The sequence below is a fragment of the Nestor notabilis genome, unplaced genomic scaffold (assembly GCF_000696875.1).
Source record: "Nestor notabilis isolate BGI_N333 unplaced genomic scaffold, ASM69687v1 scaffold7106, whole genome shotgun sequence".
NCBI classification, from domain to species: Eukaryota; Metazoa; Chordata; class Aves; order Psittaciformes; family Psittacidae; genus Nestor; species Nestor notabilis.
This window is the reverse complement of record NW_009931441.1, coordinates 99,004-119,029: the sequence shown is the minus strand read 5'-3', so window position 1 is coordinate 119,029 and position 20,026 is coordinate 99,004. Positions and strand designations below refer to the sequence as shown.

The following is a 20,026-nucleotide window of genomic DNA, read 5'->3' as shown; positions in this document are numbered from 1 at the left end:
GGATTACTTCCGTACAAGGACAGGGGTTTATTAAGAAAAAAAGGCTTCTGGCATTTGAATCAGGACTCTATGAACAACCATTACACTACTCTAGGACTGTCTTACAGACAGTGTGTTTCCAAACCATGGTATAACACCTCCTATGGACCATGAAGCCAGAGAACAAAGTCTTCACAGCAAACTTACAGGATGGTGTTTCTAATTAAAAAGATGATACAATAATCTTCAAAAACTTGTGAAGGCTGATAGAAAGCCAAAGCTGTCCCTTGGTCTGAAAGAAATTCTGGACCACTGCTTTTAACTGTACCAAATAAAGACAGTAGTAATTCTTGAAACACAATTAACATTTAATCATCTTCTTTCCAGGTACTTCACCAAATGAGAATCCATCCATCTCATATTTCTGTTCTTGAAAGTTCGTTTTCTTCTCAAGAGCATTTGTCTCTAAGGTTTCTTTTAAACAGCAGAACTTTGGGTGGTCTTTACCTTTGAAAACTACCCTCGGGTATTTAAATTTAGGCATCAAAAACAAAGGGACATCTGAAAACTAAACAAGAGATTGTCTGCCCAGGCTCTTCAGCTTTTATTGGCAAGAGCTATGAGGAAGTCACATACATATGCTTGATTCTCCACTGCAGCCTGCACAGCAGACAGAGGAAAAGCAAGTGCTAAGCCTCTGATTCCCCAGCCCGAGGACAAATCCCAGAGTTGTAAATAAAAGTGAGGTTCTAATGCTCAATGCAAAGTGATTGTGAACAAAGCAGCAAACAGGAATTATTAACCTTGCCCACAGCACCTCAGGGAATCAGAACATTTTTATTATTTTCAAAGAGTAAGAATGTTCTTGAGAATATCCAGCCACTCCTCCATGAGAAAATTTGTTCCTGAAGCAAGTAAAGAAGAACAGAGGAGGTTCTGATGACATAACTTGCATGCCGAGCCTTTGAAATGATAGCCTCGTGAGAATGAACATGAATCAGAAGGATTCTTTGATTTTTCCTTAAAAAAAATTAAAAATAATCACAACACAAACCCCTCTCATTGTCCAGTACTATGCTCTTTACCATTTAGAATGGCTGGTAGCCAAGAAATGCAAACCAACCACGCAGGAATGATGCAGCTGCAAGGTTGTTCTGCAAAAACAAAATAACTTTTTGTGGCCTAATAATGTTCCCTGACTTTAACCCATCCATGAAGAGACCACTACCGGTAACAGCAGCAGCAAAGAAAAACCTTCTGGGTAAGAACGTTTAAACGGCCTAATATGTGGAAATTGTATTATTTTTATAACAATTTAACCTCAAGCCTTTTCTGTGTATCCAGTAGGCACCCTCCCTCCCCCCCAGTATCTTGATCCCCTCTTTACAGGATCCACAAGAACACATTCTCATGGTGGACTTTACCAAAGTGTATCTTAGTTTCATGAAAATTGAATTAAACAATTATCTGTTTACTAGCAGTTCACATTAGTGCAGCTCTGCTTTGCTGAACTGTGTTCAACTGCTCAAAGCTTTCAAATGTTTCATTATGAGATTTCATCAGACACCCCTGGCTCCAGCACCATGGTACTGAAAACAGGATGAACAGTGCCCATTGCTCTCCACATTTTGGCTGCTGCTTTTTAAAAGCTGCCTTTGCTCTCTACAGACACTGTTTACAGTTATTAAAGATTAGGATAGCTTCGTGTATATATGGTTTGCATTGTCCAAATCTTATCTAGGCTATTCCCTCTCTCCCTTTTTTTAGCATGGAAAATTGAAAGTTAACTGTCGTGGCTTTGCTTTCACCTCACTTCAGTCATAATGACTAAAAAATCAACAGCAATAGTGTTCTACACCATATTAACCACACGCACACAGCCTTACATCCTAGTGTAACTTCCCACCAGAGCACATGAAACCACACTGTCCTTGCACGGCTGAGTTGGTATCCACATGCTGATGGCATAAGATACATCTGATTGAACTGCCATTTAAACCTGAAACTCCTGATGGAGCCAGAAAAAGCCTTGATCCTGGGAAATGTTTCAAGTGAGCTGTCCCCCTTTCTGAAGCAGACAGATCTCAGATCTGAAATGTCACGCACAATTACCCTAGAGTCCTTGACTCTGAATCTCCAAATAACTCCCAGCATTATGCAGGCTCTTCTCTTCCCCAACAACTATCAGCACTTGATTTTAGTGAAGTACAAGATATACCCTTCATAAGTATTAGCTAAAATGAGACATACGACTTAATATGGAAAAAAAGAAAATACAGCCTTCTTTCTTAGAAATTAAGCAGCAGAATGCAAACTGTTAGGAGACAAATAGTAAGAATGCCTCATTATGCAGGCTATTTAAAGATATTGAGGTTGCTTTTTATTCATTCTGTGTTTGGGACTTCTCTAATTAGGATAAACCCCTCCTCTTTGTGATGGTGGAGCATATAGACACTGGTATTTGGAATTAGGTTTGTATTGTGCCTCAGTATTCTAATTGTGTATTATAATTGCTGTGTCATGCTGTGCTGTTCCACAAACTGCTATATTACTCTTCAGAATCAATAGCCAATGTAACATCAAGTATCTTCAAATACCTAAATCTGGTATAAAAACATTGAACCCTCCTGCTGCCTCAGACCTGTCCGGTAGACCACAGCCTGTAGGTCAGGACTGGCAGCTGCCAAATCTCCTTGGTGCTACAGGGACAAGCAGGTCAGGGGGTTGAGGGCCAGCAGCGGGGTCTATGTTTCTATGAGATTCAGGTAGTAAGGCAATGAGGTAGCTCACAATAGAAAAGGCTGCTTTGATGGCCACATGCATAGGCTACCATCACAATGGTCATCAGAGCAGTCTTCCAATACATGTCTCAAAGAAGATGGGGAGCAAGCAGGATCCAGCCAAGCAGAGACTGCTGTCCTTCAGGTGGCGTGCTGGAGAGGGACTTCACTGAGCTATGGATTGAATCATTCAGTTTGGCAAGAAAAGACAACGGATTAAGAAGGGGGCCATCTTTGGCATGTGAGTCATCACCAGTGCTTGTGTAAATAATGATGGGGTGTGCCCCATGGAGCAAAGTTGAACCCATGGAGGTGGGCTCACTGCCCTATAGGCGTATGTTATCACCCTCACTACGCCCCGGCAACAGGGTTGGTCATTCGTGTGATGAATGTATTAAGTTCACTGTGCTACACCAGTGATCACTAGTGCTGGTCTGAGATGGGGGTAGAAAATCACCAGCCACCACCTCCTCATCCTTGGAAGAAGGTTTGGAGGAAATGGGCACGAGTGAGGTATGTGCTCATAAAACTCAGGGAAGAATATAAGGGGTGACCACAGCGTTGTAAACAAAGCTGAACTGAGCTCAACATACAGGGAACAGAAAAGTGGCTTTTTTGATAAATGGCACTATCAGCTGGGTGGTTTCTATGGGCTGTTAAAATGATAATACAATCCAGTGCTCAGAGACTCCGAACTTGCCCCTTTTTTATTTTTATACAATGAAATAAACAATAATCATAAAAAAGAATATAAATAGAGTATGTGAGAATCTTCTCTCAAAACCAAGCAGTTACAGCCATGGGAAAGCCATGATGATGCTCTTAAGTGTCTGTTCCCCAGCATCCTCTTCCTGTTTGTTTACAAGCCCAAAGACATTCCCAGAACTGCCATCTCACTGTGCATGGAAATGAATAACCATTTTTAAGGCAAATAAGTGGTGGGGACAGGCATTAGAGAAAAAAAAAAAAAAAAGGAGGGGAAGTCTTTTAACCAGGAAATTAAAACCAGGATCTAACAAAAGCCTTCAGCATGTTTCTAATTTTGGTAAAGGAGGAGACTCAACATCTTAAAGACCATCTTTTTGTCTGGAGTAGAGCTTTTATAGTTCCAAACAGGCAACAAGCAGTGAACAAATTTCAACACATATTAAAAAGAATGAAATTGAAGACAAAATAACAGAATAAAAATCTATCAGGATGTCAAACGATGCAAGGCAAGGTGCTGAGAACTGGCTGGTTTTAAGACTGATGCAACTTTTAAAAGCTAGCATGGAAAAGGAGGAACTGTTTTACGTTGATAGATGCTTTAGAGTTCTGAACAAGAGAAAACAGGAAATACCTAAGGAATTGTTATTTTTGGTTTTGGCAGATATTAGGGACAGACCTTTAAAGTGCCACAAGAGCAAAAGGATATCCTCTTTGAAAGGAACGCGAGGCCTTTTCTAAGAGCTAAGCTCAATTGCAGAAGCCCGTAAAAACAAACTGATGTATGTGAATGTTAACATTCATGGCTCAATTCCCCATCCAGCTCAGCTGAGATCTAATTCCAAGAGACAGGTATGTCAGCACAAAAGCACATGCCAACAAACTAAAAGCAGTATCCAGATGGAAGATACAGGCAGCAATGGTCTCAAAAATTGGCACACAATAGCAAAATATCAGAAAACTTAATTCCTTAAAAAGGATTACCTAGGAAAACAGATTTATAATCTCTAAAACCAGAATAAAATCCATCAAAACCAATGCAATCTGACTTTAAGAAGAGTTAATGAGCTTGAACTAAGATGTAGGATTAGAAACCAGAGTTCTCTGAGATCCGATAGTGAAAAGATATATGGAAAAGCTGTATGTTAATTATTTTTATTATTCTTAGCACTCCAAACTTCCTACGTGATATTGAGCAACTCTTCCCCTTCTTTAGTCTCACCTTCCCTGTCATAAGGAATGGCCAAAAAATCATTTTGTATATTAACCTGTGAGTTAACTAATTTGTAAGATGCTCCAGTATTGAACAGACTGGAAATAGATATGTATATTGAACAAACAAAAATGTCCAAAGCATTCAAAGTATAAAAAGAACAAAACTGTTTTTTACTATAACTAGATGTCAGCATGCCTCTATAAATGTGGTGATTTTGAGTTTTAGCTCTTTAGTTTGACCCAAGCCTTTTTAGCTTGGATCAGACAATCCAAGTAAACTGATTTTGATCTATCCAAAATTATTAACTTTCCTTTAAGAAAAAGATACAAAACCATCTTTCAAAACCTCAGCAGATGTTAGAATGTGAACTTTGCTCTCTCACCCAGCTGCTGCTTTACTCTTTAAACAGAAGGTTCAGACTTGGGAGACCATGGCTTTTCAGGACAAAAATCAAGCATGTTCTTAAAATTTGAGTAAGGATTTAAGTATCTTCTAAGAAACTTTTCTCAATCAAGGTCATCGATGACATTTCAGGGGGGAAATATACGTATGTACATGCACACAATCCTATAAGCATCAGCTTTGATGAAAAATGGGCTTGCCAGCAATTCTGGCATGACAGGTGGGACCACAACTCAAATTTTCCCATATTGCTAGGCTGTATCTTCATCTACAAAACTCAACAATGCAAGACATATTCAAGTCAACATCTTTCACACATATCAGAGCTCAAAAATCCCAAGCAAAACAGACAAAGCAAGATGAGTAGCTGTCATGCAGATTTAGCTCCAATGATACAAACTTGTTATCAAAAGAGGTTATCAAACAACAGAAGGTTTCTCCTGTCTAATCTGTCACAGCATAAAACATTAAGCAATTCTGACTGTGCATTGAGAAAAGAGCAGCAACAGATAGGCTCTAGGTCCAAGCCATTGGTGCCCAGTCTGCCTACCAAAAGTGGAGGAACCTGTGCTGTGCATCAGCTCGCAAAACCCTTCCTTCAAGAATGGATAAATGACAAGATGCAGGCGGTGTCTGATCTAGTGCTGCAGGCCACAGGACATGTAAACGCAGGATTGTATTTACAAGAAGTTCAGTGCAGCTGAGGCTGCTCAAAACCCATGCAGGAGATTTTTGAAATGCTGGCATAAAAGAGATGGTGACAGCAAGGCAACGCTAGCTGCAGGGAAGACACACTGCACTAAGCCTGTTGGGAACAGGAAAGAGGGATGGACAACCATTTTATTAATCAAGATACTGTCTCCAAAGTCCTTAGCAGCAAGGAAAGTGAGATGCGATCAGCTGTTCTTTGAGCAGTTGCTTGTGCAGGTTAAGCTTGTTCTTACCAAGAAAGTAGCAGGTTAAGATATTCTAAAAATCGTAACAAAATAAGGATTAAAACAAAGATCAAACTACAGTATTTCTAACAGCTGCAGCTCTGTCACAGAAAGCAAGCACTGTGGAGTTTCCACTGGGGTAGCTAACAAAGATTTCTCTGCTCATAAGTCTGGTGGAAGGATTGACATCCTAACTAACCCGGTGTTGCCTCTTCCCCTGACTGATCTTTCTCTGCCACATCCCCTTTAGAGGGTATACATAAACTGTCAATAGACCCATAGCTGGAATCCATCAGCTGTGTTAAATAACTGAGTTATTCTGATTTCTTAACTAGTGTTTGTGACTTCTGACAGCCACAATTAATTTTACTAAATGCACTTGTGCTGGCTAAAACCTTTCACGATGCCTCCTTAGGGCTCTATTATAGGTTTCAGATTGAGACTGGGCTGCTTGGGATTCATTGTGTTCCTGGAAAAAGGGCTAATTACAATGGTAATTTTGCACAGCCAGCAGTTACCACTACTGTCTGCCTGTATTGCTCTTCCCCTGCAGAAGGTTAGAAACACGAAAATAAATAGAATTCAGTTTGGTTTTGTAGAAGGCAGGCAGCAATCAGGTGGAAAAGTTTTCATGTTCACTGCAAGGTACAGGATATGATGCATGAGAAATGATAATGAGATAACAAATTAGCCATTGATCCAGATCCACCAGTGGTGACTGAAAACCATTATGTGGTGGCTGCTCTTTTCGGGGGGTCTGTTTGAAGTATGTTGGTGGTCCTCATGTATTTCCTTGGAGAAAAACATCTGCTGAACAAAAACCACTATCAAAATCAATATAATTAGCATCTTTTAGAAACTCTCAGCTTAAAGGAAGGGTGGATCTTTTTCCTGATCCTGAGTTGATCTTTCTTGTGTGACAAATAGAAGCCTTCAGCTTTCAAATTGTTTTTGCTGGATAAAGAAACAGTTTTATTTCCCAAGTCTGACAGTCTGAGTCCATCTATTAATTTTCCTACACTTGGTTATATTAATGTTGATTAATGATAAATAATTTCAAGTAAGCCTAAAATACTTCAGTACCTAGGTACCCATGCAGTCTAATGAGAGTGATGTACCTCTCACTCCAACTACTTCAAAAAATGTCAACAATGTTAAATTAGAAACAGATGCAGGAGGAGCACTATGAGCCCACCTACAAAATAGCCACCTGCACTCACTACTCTGATGTCCAGCAAAACCTTCTGGAATCAATGATCACAAAAAGCAGGCAGAACAGTAGAATACTGAGTCAGTCCTCTCATTGTGTGCATTTTCAGGGGTGCTGTACATTTTTTACGTTTTCAAAACCAGCAACAAAAAAGCTTGGGAAAAAAACTTTTAAAATAAGACTTAAGAATATCTTCAATGTTTTCCATCTTGAACTACTGCTGTCCATCTACAACTTGTATCTTCTTAGCACTGAAGTTAAATCCCACTTTGGATGACATGCCTAGTACACAGTGCTAAAACCAGGCATCTGGGTCATGAGATGCACAAAAGAACTGTATTTGGTTGAAGCTGCAGGAAGGCAAAACATATATTCACATAAAGGAGAAACTGCCTAATACCTCAATCACAAAAAATGGTATTTAAGATTTTTCATGATTACTCTTTCTCACATTTTATGTGGCATGCTGAAACACACTTAATTCATACAGAAAAGGAAAAACTGCTCAACCGGAACTTGCATCCACCACACATCATGCCTGTTGGAATCACAGCCTCTTGGTCCTGCCACTCAAATGCAAAGACTACTCTCTGCTTTTAGAGAATCCAGCTTATTTACCCCTAGTTTCTATTAGAGCTACCCTTGGGGCTAGTCTGAAAGAAGATAAATTAGAAATTAAAATAACCAATGACATCAACTCTTAAATCAGTGAAAGACAGCCTCTCACAACATATTTACTCCCATGCTACCAGGCTCCTTTTGAAATCCCAGATGCTGAGGCTTTCACTAGACTGCAATGTAAAACTGAGCTGATGGAGAATTTTTTGAAGGAGAGCACTTTGGAGGGCAGGTGCTCACGCATGGTTCTGTTATAGTGGGTGAGCTTGGAGGGGGAAATCCAGGCAAGAATACAGTTAGTAGGCTGCTGATCACATTTTCTTAATTTGAATCCATGCTCCAAAACTTTATAGAGTCAGCTCTGAACTACAGAACTTCACACTTGACCACAAAGTTATGGTATTTACTAAAGGTTGGGGAGAAGAGGGAAAAGGAAGAAAGGAAAAGAAATGAAAAAGAAAAATAGAAAAAGGGAAAAAAAAAAAGAGGGAAAGGGAAAAAACTGAAAGGGAAAGGAAAAAGGAAAGGGAAGGAAAAAAACAGGGGGGAAAAAGCTCCAAATCAGTGAATTCACAGTGTAATCAATCTATTTGAGGAAGATCCTGCTTGTATTCAGTAATGTAATACTGTAACTGAAGAACCACCCATTGCAACTGGAACATTATTTTGTTAGAGTGGTTTTTTTTGTTGTTTTGTTTTGTTTTTGTTAAAATTTGCATTTTTCAAAATGGAGAGGTCTTATGTGAAGTAAAGCTTCAACTTGGCTTTTGGAAAGTATTTTCTCGTACCATCAAAAGGTTAAATTACTCCTTTTCCCCTCCTCTCTCATTTTTCAGATTCTTTTTCTTTGCTGAACAGCAGCAATTTTGGGAATGCTATGTACTCAAGGATTATAAGAGGGCGGTGGTGGGAAAGCTACGTATAAAATGCTGTTTTAATGAGCTTTAACAAAAAAGATAAATGTGGAGTCAGACATGCATCATCTTTCCCCTGCCTCTTGATGTCTCTCACATTGTAGGAGGTAAATTGCAGACACATCACAGGCACTAAGGCAACCTTAGTAAAATGTAGGGTGTCTTGCCCCTCTTTCAAGTTCCTGTGATTGAACATGGGAAAAAACTTTCTATGATCTTGTGATCAAATGCTAACATTCAATCAAGAAAAACTAACAGAAATAGCCAAGAAGTGGGGCTTTTACAGCTGCTGAGGACTGCTGACCAGCAGCATAATGACATTGTTGTTGTGACCAAAAGAAAATCAAATAAAACATCAGCCTCATGCTTTCCCAGTGCTTTCAGACTGAATTGCTTTTCTCTATTGTGCAGTACCATCCGAGGAGGTGAAGGAGGAGAGGGAGACTTCAATTACGCAAGAGGTTCCTGGTATTCAAAACATATGGAAACTGTTGTTGTGATACTGCTCATCTTACTTTGGATGAATCACAAAGGAAAAGATCTTCACACACTACTTCAGACACATCATGCCACTTCACACTCTAGGGGTCTCACGGGGAGGGGGGTGCAGAAGAGTCCTCAATGCTCCTCTGGTGTCAGGGAAAGACACTTACTTTGGGAGAGAGGGGGGGAAAGAAAGCGGCAGAAAGGCAAGACCAGAAAGGGAGGACAGGCCTTGTATACTCCTTTCTCGATATATCCGCCTTCACTCTTTCGTTAAACTCCCTTTCTTGCTACACAGTCCTTCCTAAAGGCATCAGCACTAAATTTCTCCCAAAACCACTTAAGGTCACACCAAACACTTGCTGCTGATTTCTGTTCACAAAAGTACTTGGAAGTTTGGGTACATATCCTCTCTTTCAAGCCACCAAATTCTTCACAAGCTCTGCCAGTAAAAAGCATTTGGAGAAAACCATCTGTATCAGCCCTGATGGAGCAAACCCACCTGAGAGACTCCATGAGGCTTTATGCTGCCCAGTTGTGCCTGAATGCAGCAGCTACCATGACTCTGTGGAGCCCTACAGGCAGCGTGGACCAGGCACACATCACCTGGATGCTTACTGATTTACAGCAGTGCTCCAAAACATGTGAGAAATCAATGTTCCAATTTTACTGGGACATCTGAAAAGCCCAATCCCAGAAGCTTCCACTTCTGGTTGAAATATGGATGAATGTGCCCAAAGGAATGTGTCAAAAAAATACCTATTTATACGTTGTCAAGCTTCAAGAAAACTTTTTTGTTCAGATTACCTGGAATTTACAGAGCAAAGGCTCATACTGAAACTTCTGACTTAAACTTCTCTATACTTCAAATGTGAAAGCAAGTAGCAAAGTTTGAGAGAGGGAGGGAGGAAGGAGGAGCAAATGAAGAATTTTGCTATGAAAGGACTAAAAGGGAAATAATTTCCTTGGGTTAATAAACCCCCCCCAAAAGACCATGTAAACCACTTGCTGGGTATTATTAAGAATAGCACACTATGAGCTTGAGTGGTTAGTCTGTGCTCAGCTAGATTGATATCCTTGTTCAAGTTAGCTTTTTAAATGAGTTTTAAACTAGCTGGCTCAGGTGCGACAACACTGTACTGCAGCAGTAAGGCCTGCAAAGCAGAAGTACTCTGTCATTTAAAGTGTCCCAAAGGGAATAATAAAGTAATGCAGGAGAGGAAGAAACAGGAGGAGTTGTGCTACTGCTGGCCACAGTTGATGCAAAAGCAGAATTCCTCCCTGAAATCTGAATCATGTACAAACGACTTAACAATGTTCCACATTGTTTCATGCTCTGATTTGCATGTTTTTGTTTGTTTGTTTTGCTTTGGTTTAAATTGCCAGCCCTTTAGACCTAAACAATCTGAAATTCAAGCTGTGAATCTTTGTGGCTCATAAATTTTGTCTGCCATAACACCTGTGCAACTCATCTGTCTCATCTTGGATTTTACAACTGCATCCAAGGAACAGCACTGTCCCTGGACCAGAAACTTGTCGACACTTCTCTTGCTGATATATGAGGCACGACAGAATGCAGTGCACATACTCTCAGCTGTGCTGGCTATGCAGCAATAAAATATAGAAGAGACTTTTTTGCTCATAAGCAAATATATCTGCCATTGCATATAAAGGGAATGGATTGCTAAATTATAAGATTTATATAGTCACTTTTCAAAGCAAAAAATGCTCTTTGATTTAAAAGAAAAAAATGTATATATTAAAATTAGTTTAGATAAACTGTGACACAGCTCATTACCACTAGATATTATGAATGAGAAAGGAATGCAATTCTCCATTTATCTTGCAGACTTCTGGAAACCTTATGAAAGATATGACAGGTGATACTGGGACAGAAAGAAACAAGGAATGATCTTTTCTCATTTATATGCCTTATTGTTCTCCAACTTCAATCTTATAAACCAAGTGAAAGATCTTAATCCAAAGTGCAGTAATGCTGTTTTATACATCATGACCTGAATTACTGCAATACCATGAATAAACTGATCTTACATGTTCTTTATTAGTTCTAGTTACAAAGTAATAAACAAACTCTGTGAAATAATTTGTCATTAATTATACAGCCAGATTACAAAAGTCAGTATTTCATAATAAGGTTATTTAAAATACAAAAATTCTTTTCTAGGAACTTTCAGACCAGTACAAGTGCAAATAAACCAAGACCATATGTAGCACATCAGATAATTTGAGAATGTCCCCATCAACAACATCTTTATATATCTCTGGAAAAGCATGCCTTAGACAATGCCAGCACTCTGTCTTCTCTCACACAAATTCTCTGGTGATCCCAGACTGTGTGACTGAGCACTGATACACACCTCCTAATATCTGAAATACAAACTAGTTCAACTCACGTTCCTCCAAGAAATAAGTGCATACCAGCTATTGGGGTTAACTGGGTAAACATCTAATTCTGCATCCTCCTAGCCTAACGGAGTCTTTGGGCTAAATGGAAATGAGTAGATAGGAATTGGGTTGTTGGGTTTTTCTTAGACAGTATCTCTTTGCCTTTAAAGAATATACAATCTTAAAAATATATAAATAGATAAATAAATAAATAGCTCCCCCCCACCCCCAACCCAAAAAAAACCCCAAGATCTAGAAAATTTGGAATGGATTTTTGCAGCAAGACATGGAAATGTGTGCTATGAAACCAGAAGCATCTGCACAAATGTCAGCATAGCAAGGACAACTGAAGGTTACATAAACATAATTCTGGAGAACTGAAAAAAAGAGGAGCTAAAGACAGAGAACCCTGTCTTGTTCAGTGATACAAAACGACACATTTCACCTTTTAAATTCCAAAGAATGCCATGAAGCAACATAAATATCAGCTGACTTTTAAAGGCTTTGAAAGGAAGGAGATAGTCCAAGAAAAAACTGATTTCTGTTGAAGTCTCAACCTATTGGAGACCTATTGCTGAAGAGTCAGTTGAGGCTGGATTAACTTCAAGCAGTATTTAGCTGGGTACCCAGAAGGAGGGCAAAGCCAGAAGCTGCCGCTGGTGCTGTGTGACAGCCATGGCTTTAAAAGGGAAAGCAGCACTGAGGAGGTTGGACACACCTCAGAAGCCTGCATGAGCCACAAAAAAAAGCCACAAAGACCTAACCAGGGAACTGCTTACTAAGCAAAAGGTTTTGTATTTTCTACTAATTCAGTACCCATCCTGTAGTTTCTTGGTTAGAAAGTCCATCTTTATGACCATCTCTTGCAAAGTCTACATGATCTTAACCATGTATGTCTGAAAAAATGAAGTTCTATTTCCCCAGGCACAGTCTCTTCTGACAGTTACTGTATGCCACCAAGGCACCTCTTAAGATCCAACATAACCCACGCAACAGGTCCACAGAGCCCATTCTGCACTTAGCAGTTTGTTCCACACCCCTGAGTTGGAGACTGTCACCTGTACATAGCTGAGGATGCAGGAAGCACGTGGGATGCAAAGCAGGAGGTGTTACAGTGGCCTCACGGTCATCATCAGGGCTCAGGCAGGACAATAATAGAAGGAATTAAAGATTTTATGTCTGTCAAAGATTAAGACTGGGAACTGATGTTTAGAGGATTTGAGATGTAAAAGAAATTTCTGTTAACAACGAGCTGAGCATGTGCATTCATGTAGCAGAGGAAGCAAAAGATAACAGCGATACAATAAAAAATGACAGGAATTGGAAACAGGATAAAGAAATAGAAAATGTGTTAAACAGTTATTTTTTACAAAGGTCTTTACATGTATCATATTTTCTGATACTGTGGGGAAGGATTTATATACTGCAGTCAGCAGATAACAATGAAAATATTTACAAAACTGAATTCTTAGAAAGTAGGCAGTATAAAGCATTCAGATAACATTAACATCATATATGGTAAAGGAACTGAGGATACAAGTGAGGGAATTCACGTATTTTGGACAAAGATAATTTCTGAGGATAACAATATGTGAAAGATAACCTCCTTTTAAAACTAGCTCCACCGAGTATTACCAGCACCAAACCTAGCAGAATGCCCTTTATTCTGTTTAAGCTCTCTGCAGCACTCAACGGAAGTTTTAATCTTACTAAAAACCTGTATCTAGTTTCCACCTTTGGCTGCTGTTTTGTCTTGTTTAAAATGTCTATTACGTATACCTATATACAGAGAGTGAGATAGACATAAATATTTATAGTAACGTATTACTTACCTTGATAAAGTGATGTAAACTCCCCAAAAATATAGTTTTGGAAGAGTTTTCAGGGTTTTATGCATAAAAATGAAGAGAAAATTAAATAAAAAGATTAAGCACCAAACTGAGAGAAAGGGGCTAAAAAATTATCAAACAAAACATTTTAGGTTCACTCATTCAGAAAAACATCTAACAACATCACTGATGACAAACAAGATATCATTTGTTCATCCAGAAGAGAAAAAGAAAACCAGTGGAAAATGTTGCTATTATCCATTGCACAGTTAACCCACATCTGGAGTACTGCTTTCTCTTTACAATTTCAGCCACAATCTCCTAGAAAACATATTTCTCTAGATATGTTATTCCGTATTCTGTTTCTCTGAAGCCAAGATTAAATATTTAAATATACTCTGCATGGTTGGAGAATCTAAGAGATGACCTAAGAGAAATATTTAAACTAAGGAGAGAGGCAGAAAATATACATTCATTCTGGTGAAATGAGTCTGTAAAAATGCAGTGCTTGGGACCTTCTAAAGAGAAAAATGCATGGCAATAATGATTAAAACAAGATATGAGGTACTTGAAATACATCTGTGCTGTTGCAGATGATTTGTTTCTGTTTAAGAGTTTCTGCTCAAGTTAAATTCAGTCCCAAAATGCCAGTCACTTGTTACTTGTGGGGTTCTTAGCCTACATGAGAAACAGTATTTCCCTCTTTTTTCTTTTCGTCAGACGTGTAACTTGTCATTAAAATTAGCAATAAAAGACACACAGAGCTACTATGAAAAAGTAAGATTCTTGACCATGCTTTGTAACATTCGTGTGTCTCACTTCTTTTCCCTGAGATACGAACTGGCCCAATGTCTTCTGAAAACCAAAAGTATTTACAAAAGCCAACAAAATTTAGGAAGTACTATAATGACTAGAAAATGCTGTGAGGAAGCATAATGGATGTATCAGCAGAGGATAATTACCACAATTGAGGCATATTCCTGTGAAATTCCAGGGAGAAATGTAAGAACTTGTTAAGTCTTTGCATTTATTCAAAAAGAGAAAATGAAATTTTTTAATGGCATCCAAAGGATACTGGGAGATGAACAAAAACTCTATGAAAAGACGTACCCTAAGCCTGCCCATCCAAAGAGAAATCAATTTGTTACTGATGGAACTATATTAATTCAGTGATTGCAAAATGTGATAGATTAGCAGGATTTCATATCAAGTCTCCTATTCACCAACAGAGATGCAGCACTGAAAGACTGACAGCGAGCTACCTTCATCATTAGCAGTGCCCTTGACATCTTGATGGAGACGTACAGTGCTATAGTCTGATGAATTAATTTGCTGACTTCTCTTTCAGAGTGGCAATGCAGGGTCTATACAATTAGTTTCACGTGGGGCTGCACTCTCTATAGGAAGAAAATACACCCAGTAGGCCCTGGTCTATTTAGCTCAGAATAGCAGTGGTAATGAAGGGAAAACAGAAACAAACACAAAAACCCAATAAAAAAATAATCACTCAAAGCTAATCAGAATATTTATGAAATTCACATGGAATCTACCAAGCACTGAGAGTTTCCAGATATCTGGAGAAATGTACTTTCTTGGTATGGAAGAAATGTAGATATAAACTAATTATTCATGGGACAACCAATTATTTTGTACGGTATGTCTAAGACTGAAATGATGAAATGCGTATTAGTTAAGCAAGGACGACAGTGGGGCAATTCCCTTTGGAATGGAACGAAGCCAAGTAGTCAGACAGAGAAGCACCCTTAAGGAGAATAATTCACTAGCATAGACTCGGTATTGCTCAATTTTCAGCTGAGCAGCAAAATGTTTCAAGCTCCAGAAAATAGCCTTTACATTGTCACTGGTGGTCTGGAGCTGCCACTGCTCAGCTCTACAATTTTTAAGAGACAACAGACAGTCGTTGAAGTTAGAAAGTCAAACAAGTAATGATATATTTTTGCCTTGAGAACACACAGAATGCAGAATCTCCAAAGTACCCTGTGTGCTCTCCTTTCCTTGCAGATACGACTCTGCTTTACCCTTTCCTGACTTACTGTTGGCCTGGCTCAGCTTAGATGTGTGGCTCCTAGATGGGCTCAAACATCCAGCTACACAACAGTGATTCTCCTGTAAGTCCTATTTTACTTCAGAAAAAAACCCAACAAACCCCCCAAAAAACTCAAACACAAACAAACAAAAAACCAAAAAAAAAAACACACCAAAAAACTCAAACACAAAACAAACAAACAAACAAAACACAAAAAAACAACCCACACCAAACCCCACATCAAGTTAAATTTACATTTCATTTGCCAAGGAAACACTAGTTGGGAAAGAGCTCTGTATTCAAAATGAATGTTTGAGATAACTCTTTGGGAGAATTTGGGAGGAACAAACTCATGGTCCATGGTTGCTTCATAATGAAAGCCACTCTGATGGTGTCCAGTCTTTCTGATGGGCTGTTCAATGTCACATGAAAGCTACCTACTCCGGTCCTTCTTTCATCATGACTTGGTAACCAAGAAAAACCACCCCCACAACATGAACACTTTATCCTACAGACATGGTGTTCCCACACACATACAACCCCCTTTTGTCACCCAGATCACATCTCTGGGAGCTGAGGAAGTCAGCATGGATGGATAGCTGCCAAACCAGTTTGGCTGGTCCATAATCCCACTGCCTCAGGAACAAGGGTAGTACAGAATAGCCCACAGTCGGGCTTTTTTCTTGATGAGCTTCATACAACCTTCTATAAGCTGGCAAACCTGAACCAGAACATCAGAGCTTGGGTGAGAGGAGATTTGGACAAATATGTAAAACCCTCCCAGTTCACTGCTATGCCTAAAAGAAATCCAGCTGAAAATCCTAAATCAATTTAATTTAACTCTAAAAGGATTGATTAATTTTCTCTCACAGTCAGATCATGTCTTTGAGCAGTAGAGGTTAATAACAGCTAGTGCTGCATACTTCCGCTAATGTTCTCTGGTTCCTCATTTTTTAACTGAAATCCATAAACAGGTCACAGCAATAACTAGAGATGATTTTCTTTCTATGCCAATTACTGGGATGCTGGGAGGATAATTTTCAGACTCTGATTGTGATTTTCCAAGTAAACTAGGAGACCTGATTTTCTTTTCTTCATGTAGGAAGATAAGCAACCTCCAGGAAGGGGATAAAGCAAGACACTTCTATCTTTGCTGAGAAGCTTAAATACAGGTTCATAGCAGAGATGAATAAACAGAGTAGAAGCTCTATCAGGAATCTACATCAAGAAGAAGAAACTAGGACTGAGTGTTTTTTGCACTGGATCAAAGGTAAATGAGTATGAGTGGTCAGTACCCAACTGCTCAAGCGACCATGTTTGCCCTCTGGCTTCTGAAGAAGACGAGGAAGCAATTCAAAAAGTCTTTTAAACATGGATTTGAAGAAGGCCTTACTCTAATAATGAGGCATAAATATTCTCTTTCATGTGGATCTAATACCGTATGATAATTTCTAATTATCTGTGTTGGGAGCTACAAAACCTGTCCTCCAAAAATGGAGGATAAAATGGGATCTTACAGATATCTAATGCACAGTTGAGTGAGTGCAGTTGCTGCTTTGGTGGCTTTGCCCCAAGCATTATGCTTGATCTGCATCTGAATTGTACTTAGGTAAATGAAAACTCAAAATAGTTAGTTTCCAGCTCATTCTTGCAACTAAATGCCATCTGACCACAACAATCATGAGAGAAACATGGCAGAAAATTTTCCCACATGGACACCTTCTTCAGGAAACTAAAAGCTGATTCATGTCCTTTAATTGAGAAAGCAGTAAAAGTTATAACCATTGAAATCCAATAGGAACAAAACTAAGTAATCATGCTATCTTATGAAGACTCCTATTTCGATGTCCCACATTGTTGATGTTGAATACCCAATATATTCCTGATTAATTTAAAAATGTAATAATAAATATAATATCTTCAACTTCTAGGTTTCATTCTTTACTATGTACCCTTTTGTCTCAAGCAGGCACTGTAAGAATATCCTGCTTTATTTCTGGCTCAAATGATGTGTCCTTTCTGAGACAACCAGGAATGCGACCATGGAGCATGCAGGGTTTTAATGACAAAGCTGCACTTACTGACTTCTTGCTATTCACCCTCTTTCCATTGGGTGTTGCTATGATATTAAACAGATTACTACTGGGACTCAATGTATGCATACAGTAAGGCACGTCAAAGGTTTAAGGTCTCTGCCTATGTTGCTTTACCCATTGTCCCGTGCAGCCCAAGTCTGCTGTACTTCACAAAGCTGGTGCTGTAGTGCATTAGTGTCGAGAAAAATTGTGACTACTTTGGAAAAAGAAATCCATTAAATGGAGTCTTGCAGCTTGTACCAAAAGCGTTATATTCTTTCACGAAGGTGATCTGACTAAAATTTATATGTACATTGCAGCATTCAATTACTGTACACAGTAGCTGTGCAGATGGCTCTCTTTTAATTAGAGTGTTTAGTGCATCTTCTGCATAAAGAAGCAGGCAATGAATAAGAAGGAATTCAATGAAAGTAACTAAAAAAGAAGATAGTTTACTGGAAGTTAAAAAGAAAAGAAAAAAAACAAAAAACAACTTTGGATGCAATTCTTGCAAGGATTTCCTGCTCACTGAACACAGCTCTCCAGAAAATATGAAGGAGAAATCTTTGCAGATCTGTGGCCTTTGGGAAGGCTTTGTCAAACACTAACAATTAGGCAACAGATCACTAAACTTTGCACAGTTGATGGCCACATAGATGACAGCTGAAGATTTAAAAGCAACCTACTGGCTGGAAATTGTCTTTCAATGTGGCATGGACACACCAATGAATGTGTTCTGCAGGTATTACCAGAAAATGACAGGATTTCATTAAGTTATGGCAAGTACAAATAGTATAAAATCACTTCATATCTGAAATATCCCCAGTTAATATTAACAGCTATTGCTGTTAATATTAGTAACTGTAACTAGTAACTGTAAAGAATATGAAGTTACTATAACCTGAAATCCCAGCTATTTTATAACCTATAATGAATGCAGTTGCTGATTGAGTTATATTCCTAGTATGTTTGAAAAGCACCAGCATTTACTTATATGGCCTTTGCTTTAATTGGAAAAATATCATATATAATATATGCATTTAAAAGAAAAAAAAAGCAGTAAGACAACACAATTCTAATAACATACTTAAATTCACTGCATAAATGCTTAAATAATACAAGCTTGGTCAAGGAGGAAGTTGCTACAGGTCATTAAGGATAGGCTTCAAGAAGGGAGGTCTGCCCTCTTAGCAGGGCCAGTAATATGACCCACGCTCATATAGAATACAAAAATTCCAGCATTTCTGTATTGTAAACTCTTCAGTGAATTTTAAACATCATAATGATGGCTAGACTTACCTGGTAGACCGGGAGGGGTTTTCAGATATTTCCCATTAAAATGTTGAATTACTACTTCACATTTTTCTGTAGACTCCATTCTGGAAAAGAGAAGAGAGTGGGATGGGGGTAGAGGCAATTCATGTTACTAAACTGCTACAAAAGTGCTCAGTCAGCAACAACAAAAAGGAGGAGAAAAAAAGCACAAGCACAGATGCTGAGAGACATTTTCAAAGCTGTTCTTGCAGAGAAAGTGGTTGAGCTCATTATGGTATGGTGTGGCTTGGGAGGAGGTCCTGCCGCCCTCAAAGCCTGCAGCTGTGCTCCCGCCTGTGTGTGAGCCACAGCAGTGTCAATGAACAGTTCCCTTTTGGCTCCAGGGGATCACCCTGAACAAGGACATTCTTTATGCTCTCATGTGCTGCTTGGAAAGGCAAAGGACATGTTTCTAGATTCCTTGTGCACCAAAAATAACTTCAAATGGCATGGAAAAAGCAAAACACCAACAACAGGATTTTGAGAAGAACGCAGAGGATTAAGCAACAATTATTAAGGTTTACAATGTTAAAAAAATAACCTGCAAAGACAGACTGTACAGCAAAGAAAACGCATATATGCCTATTATAACATATAGCCACATTTTGGGTGAAGACAGTAATTTCAAGTAATACTGGTAGGTGAAATGCCTTACTGTTTATCTCATATGACCTCCAGGTAACTTTCAGACATTAAAGCATTAATAGTGAACTGGTACACATATTTTTGAAGGAACTGCAAAGAATGCAAAGCTACCAGTCAAATCCCAAATCACGTTTATACCACATCTGGGAATTCACCATTCTTTCAGGTCTTGTAAACTGCCTGCACACTAGTTCATGGAACAATTGATACAATTTACTACAGAGTGGTATAGAAAATTCAGAGAAAGGAAAGAAAGAAATGGAAAACTAATAAGCAAGCAAAAAGGAAAAAAAAATCATACTGCTTTTGTTTTTCTCATAAAAATTGTGTTTAAAAACCATGTTCAATTCTCCTTCACTACACCAATGCTTACCTCTAGGTACCCTCTGCAAAATAACTCCGGTGACATAAATATTGCTTACTTCTCATGAGTCTAGATATTTCTAATATCCACCACCCATCTTGTTA

General features: G+C 38.8%; 1 protein-coding gene across 1 annotated transcript in view; it reads right to left on the bottom strand.

Moving 5' to 3' along the window:
- Positions 1 to 20,026, bottom strand: part of LOC104406800 (RNA-binding motif, single-stranded-interacting protein 3-like) — a gene marked incomplete at its 5' end in the record, with an annotated part of 140,101 nt that overhangs the window by 110,909 nt on the left and 9,166 nt on the right. Inside the window, 1 exon segment of the mRNA XM_010015896.1 lies at positions 18,899 to 18,978. Within this exon segment, the coding sequence (XP_010014198.1) occupies positions 18,899 to 18,978 (80 nt within the window).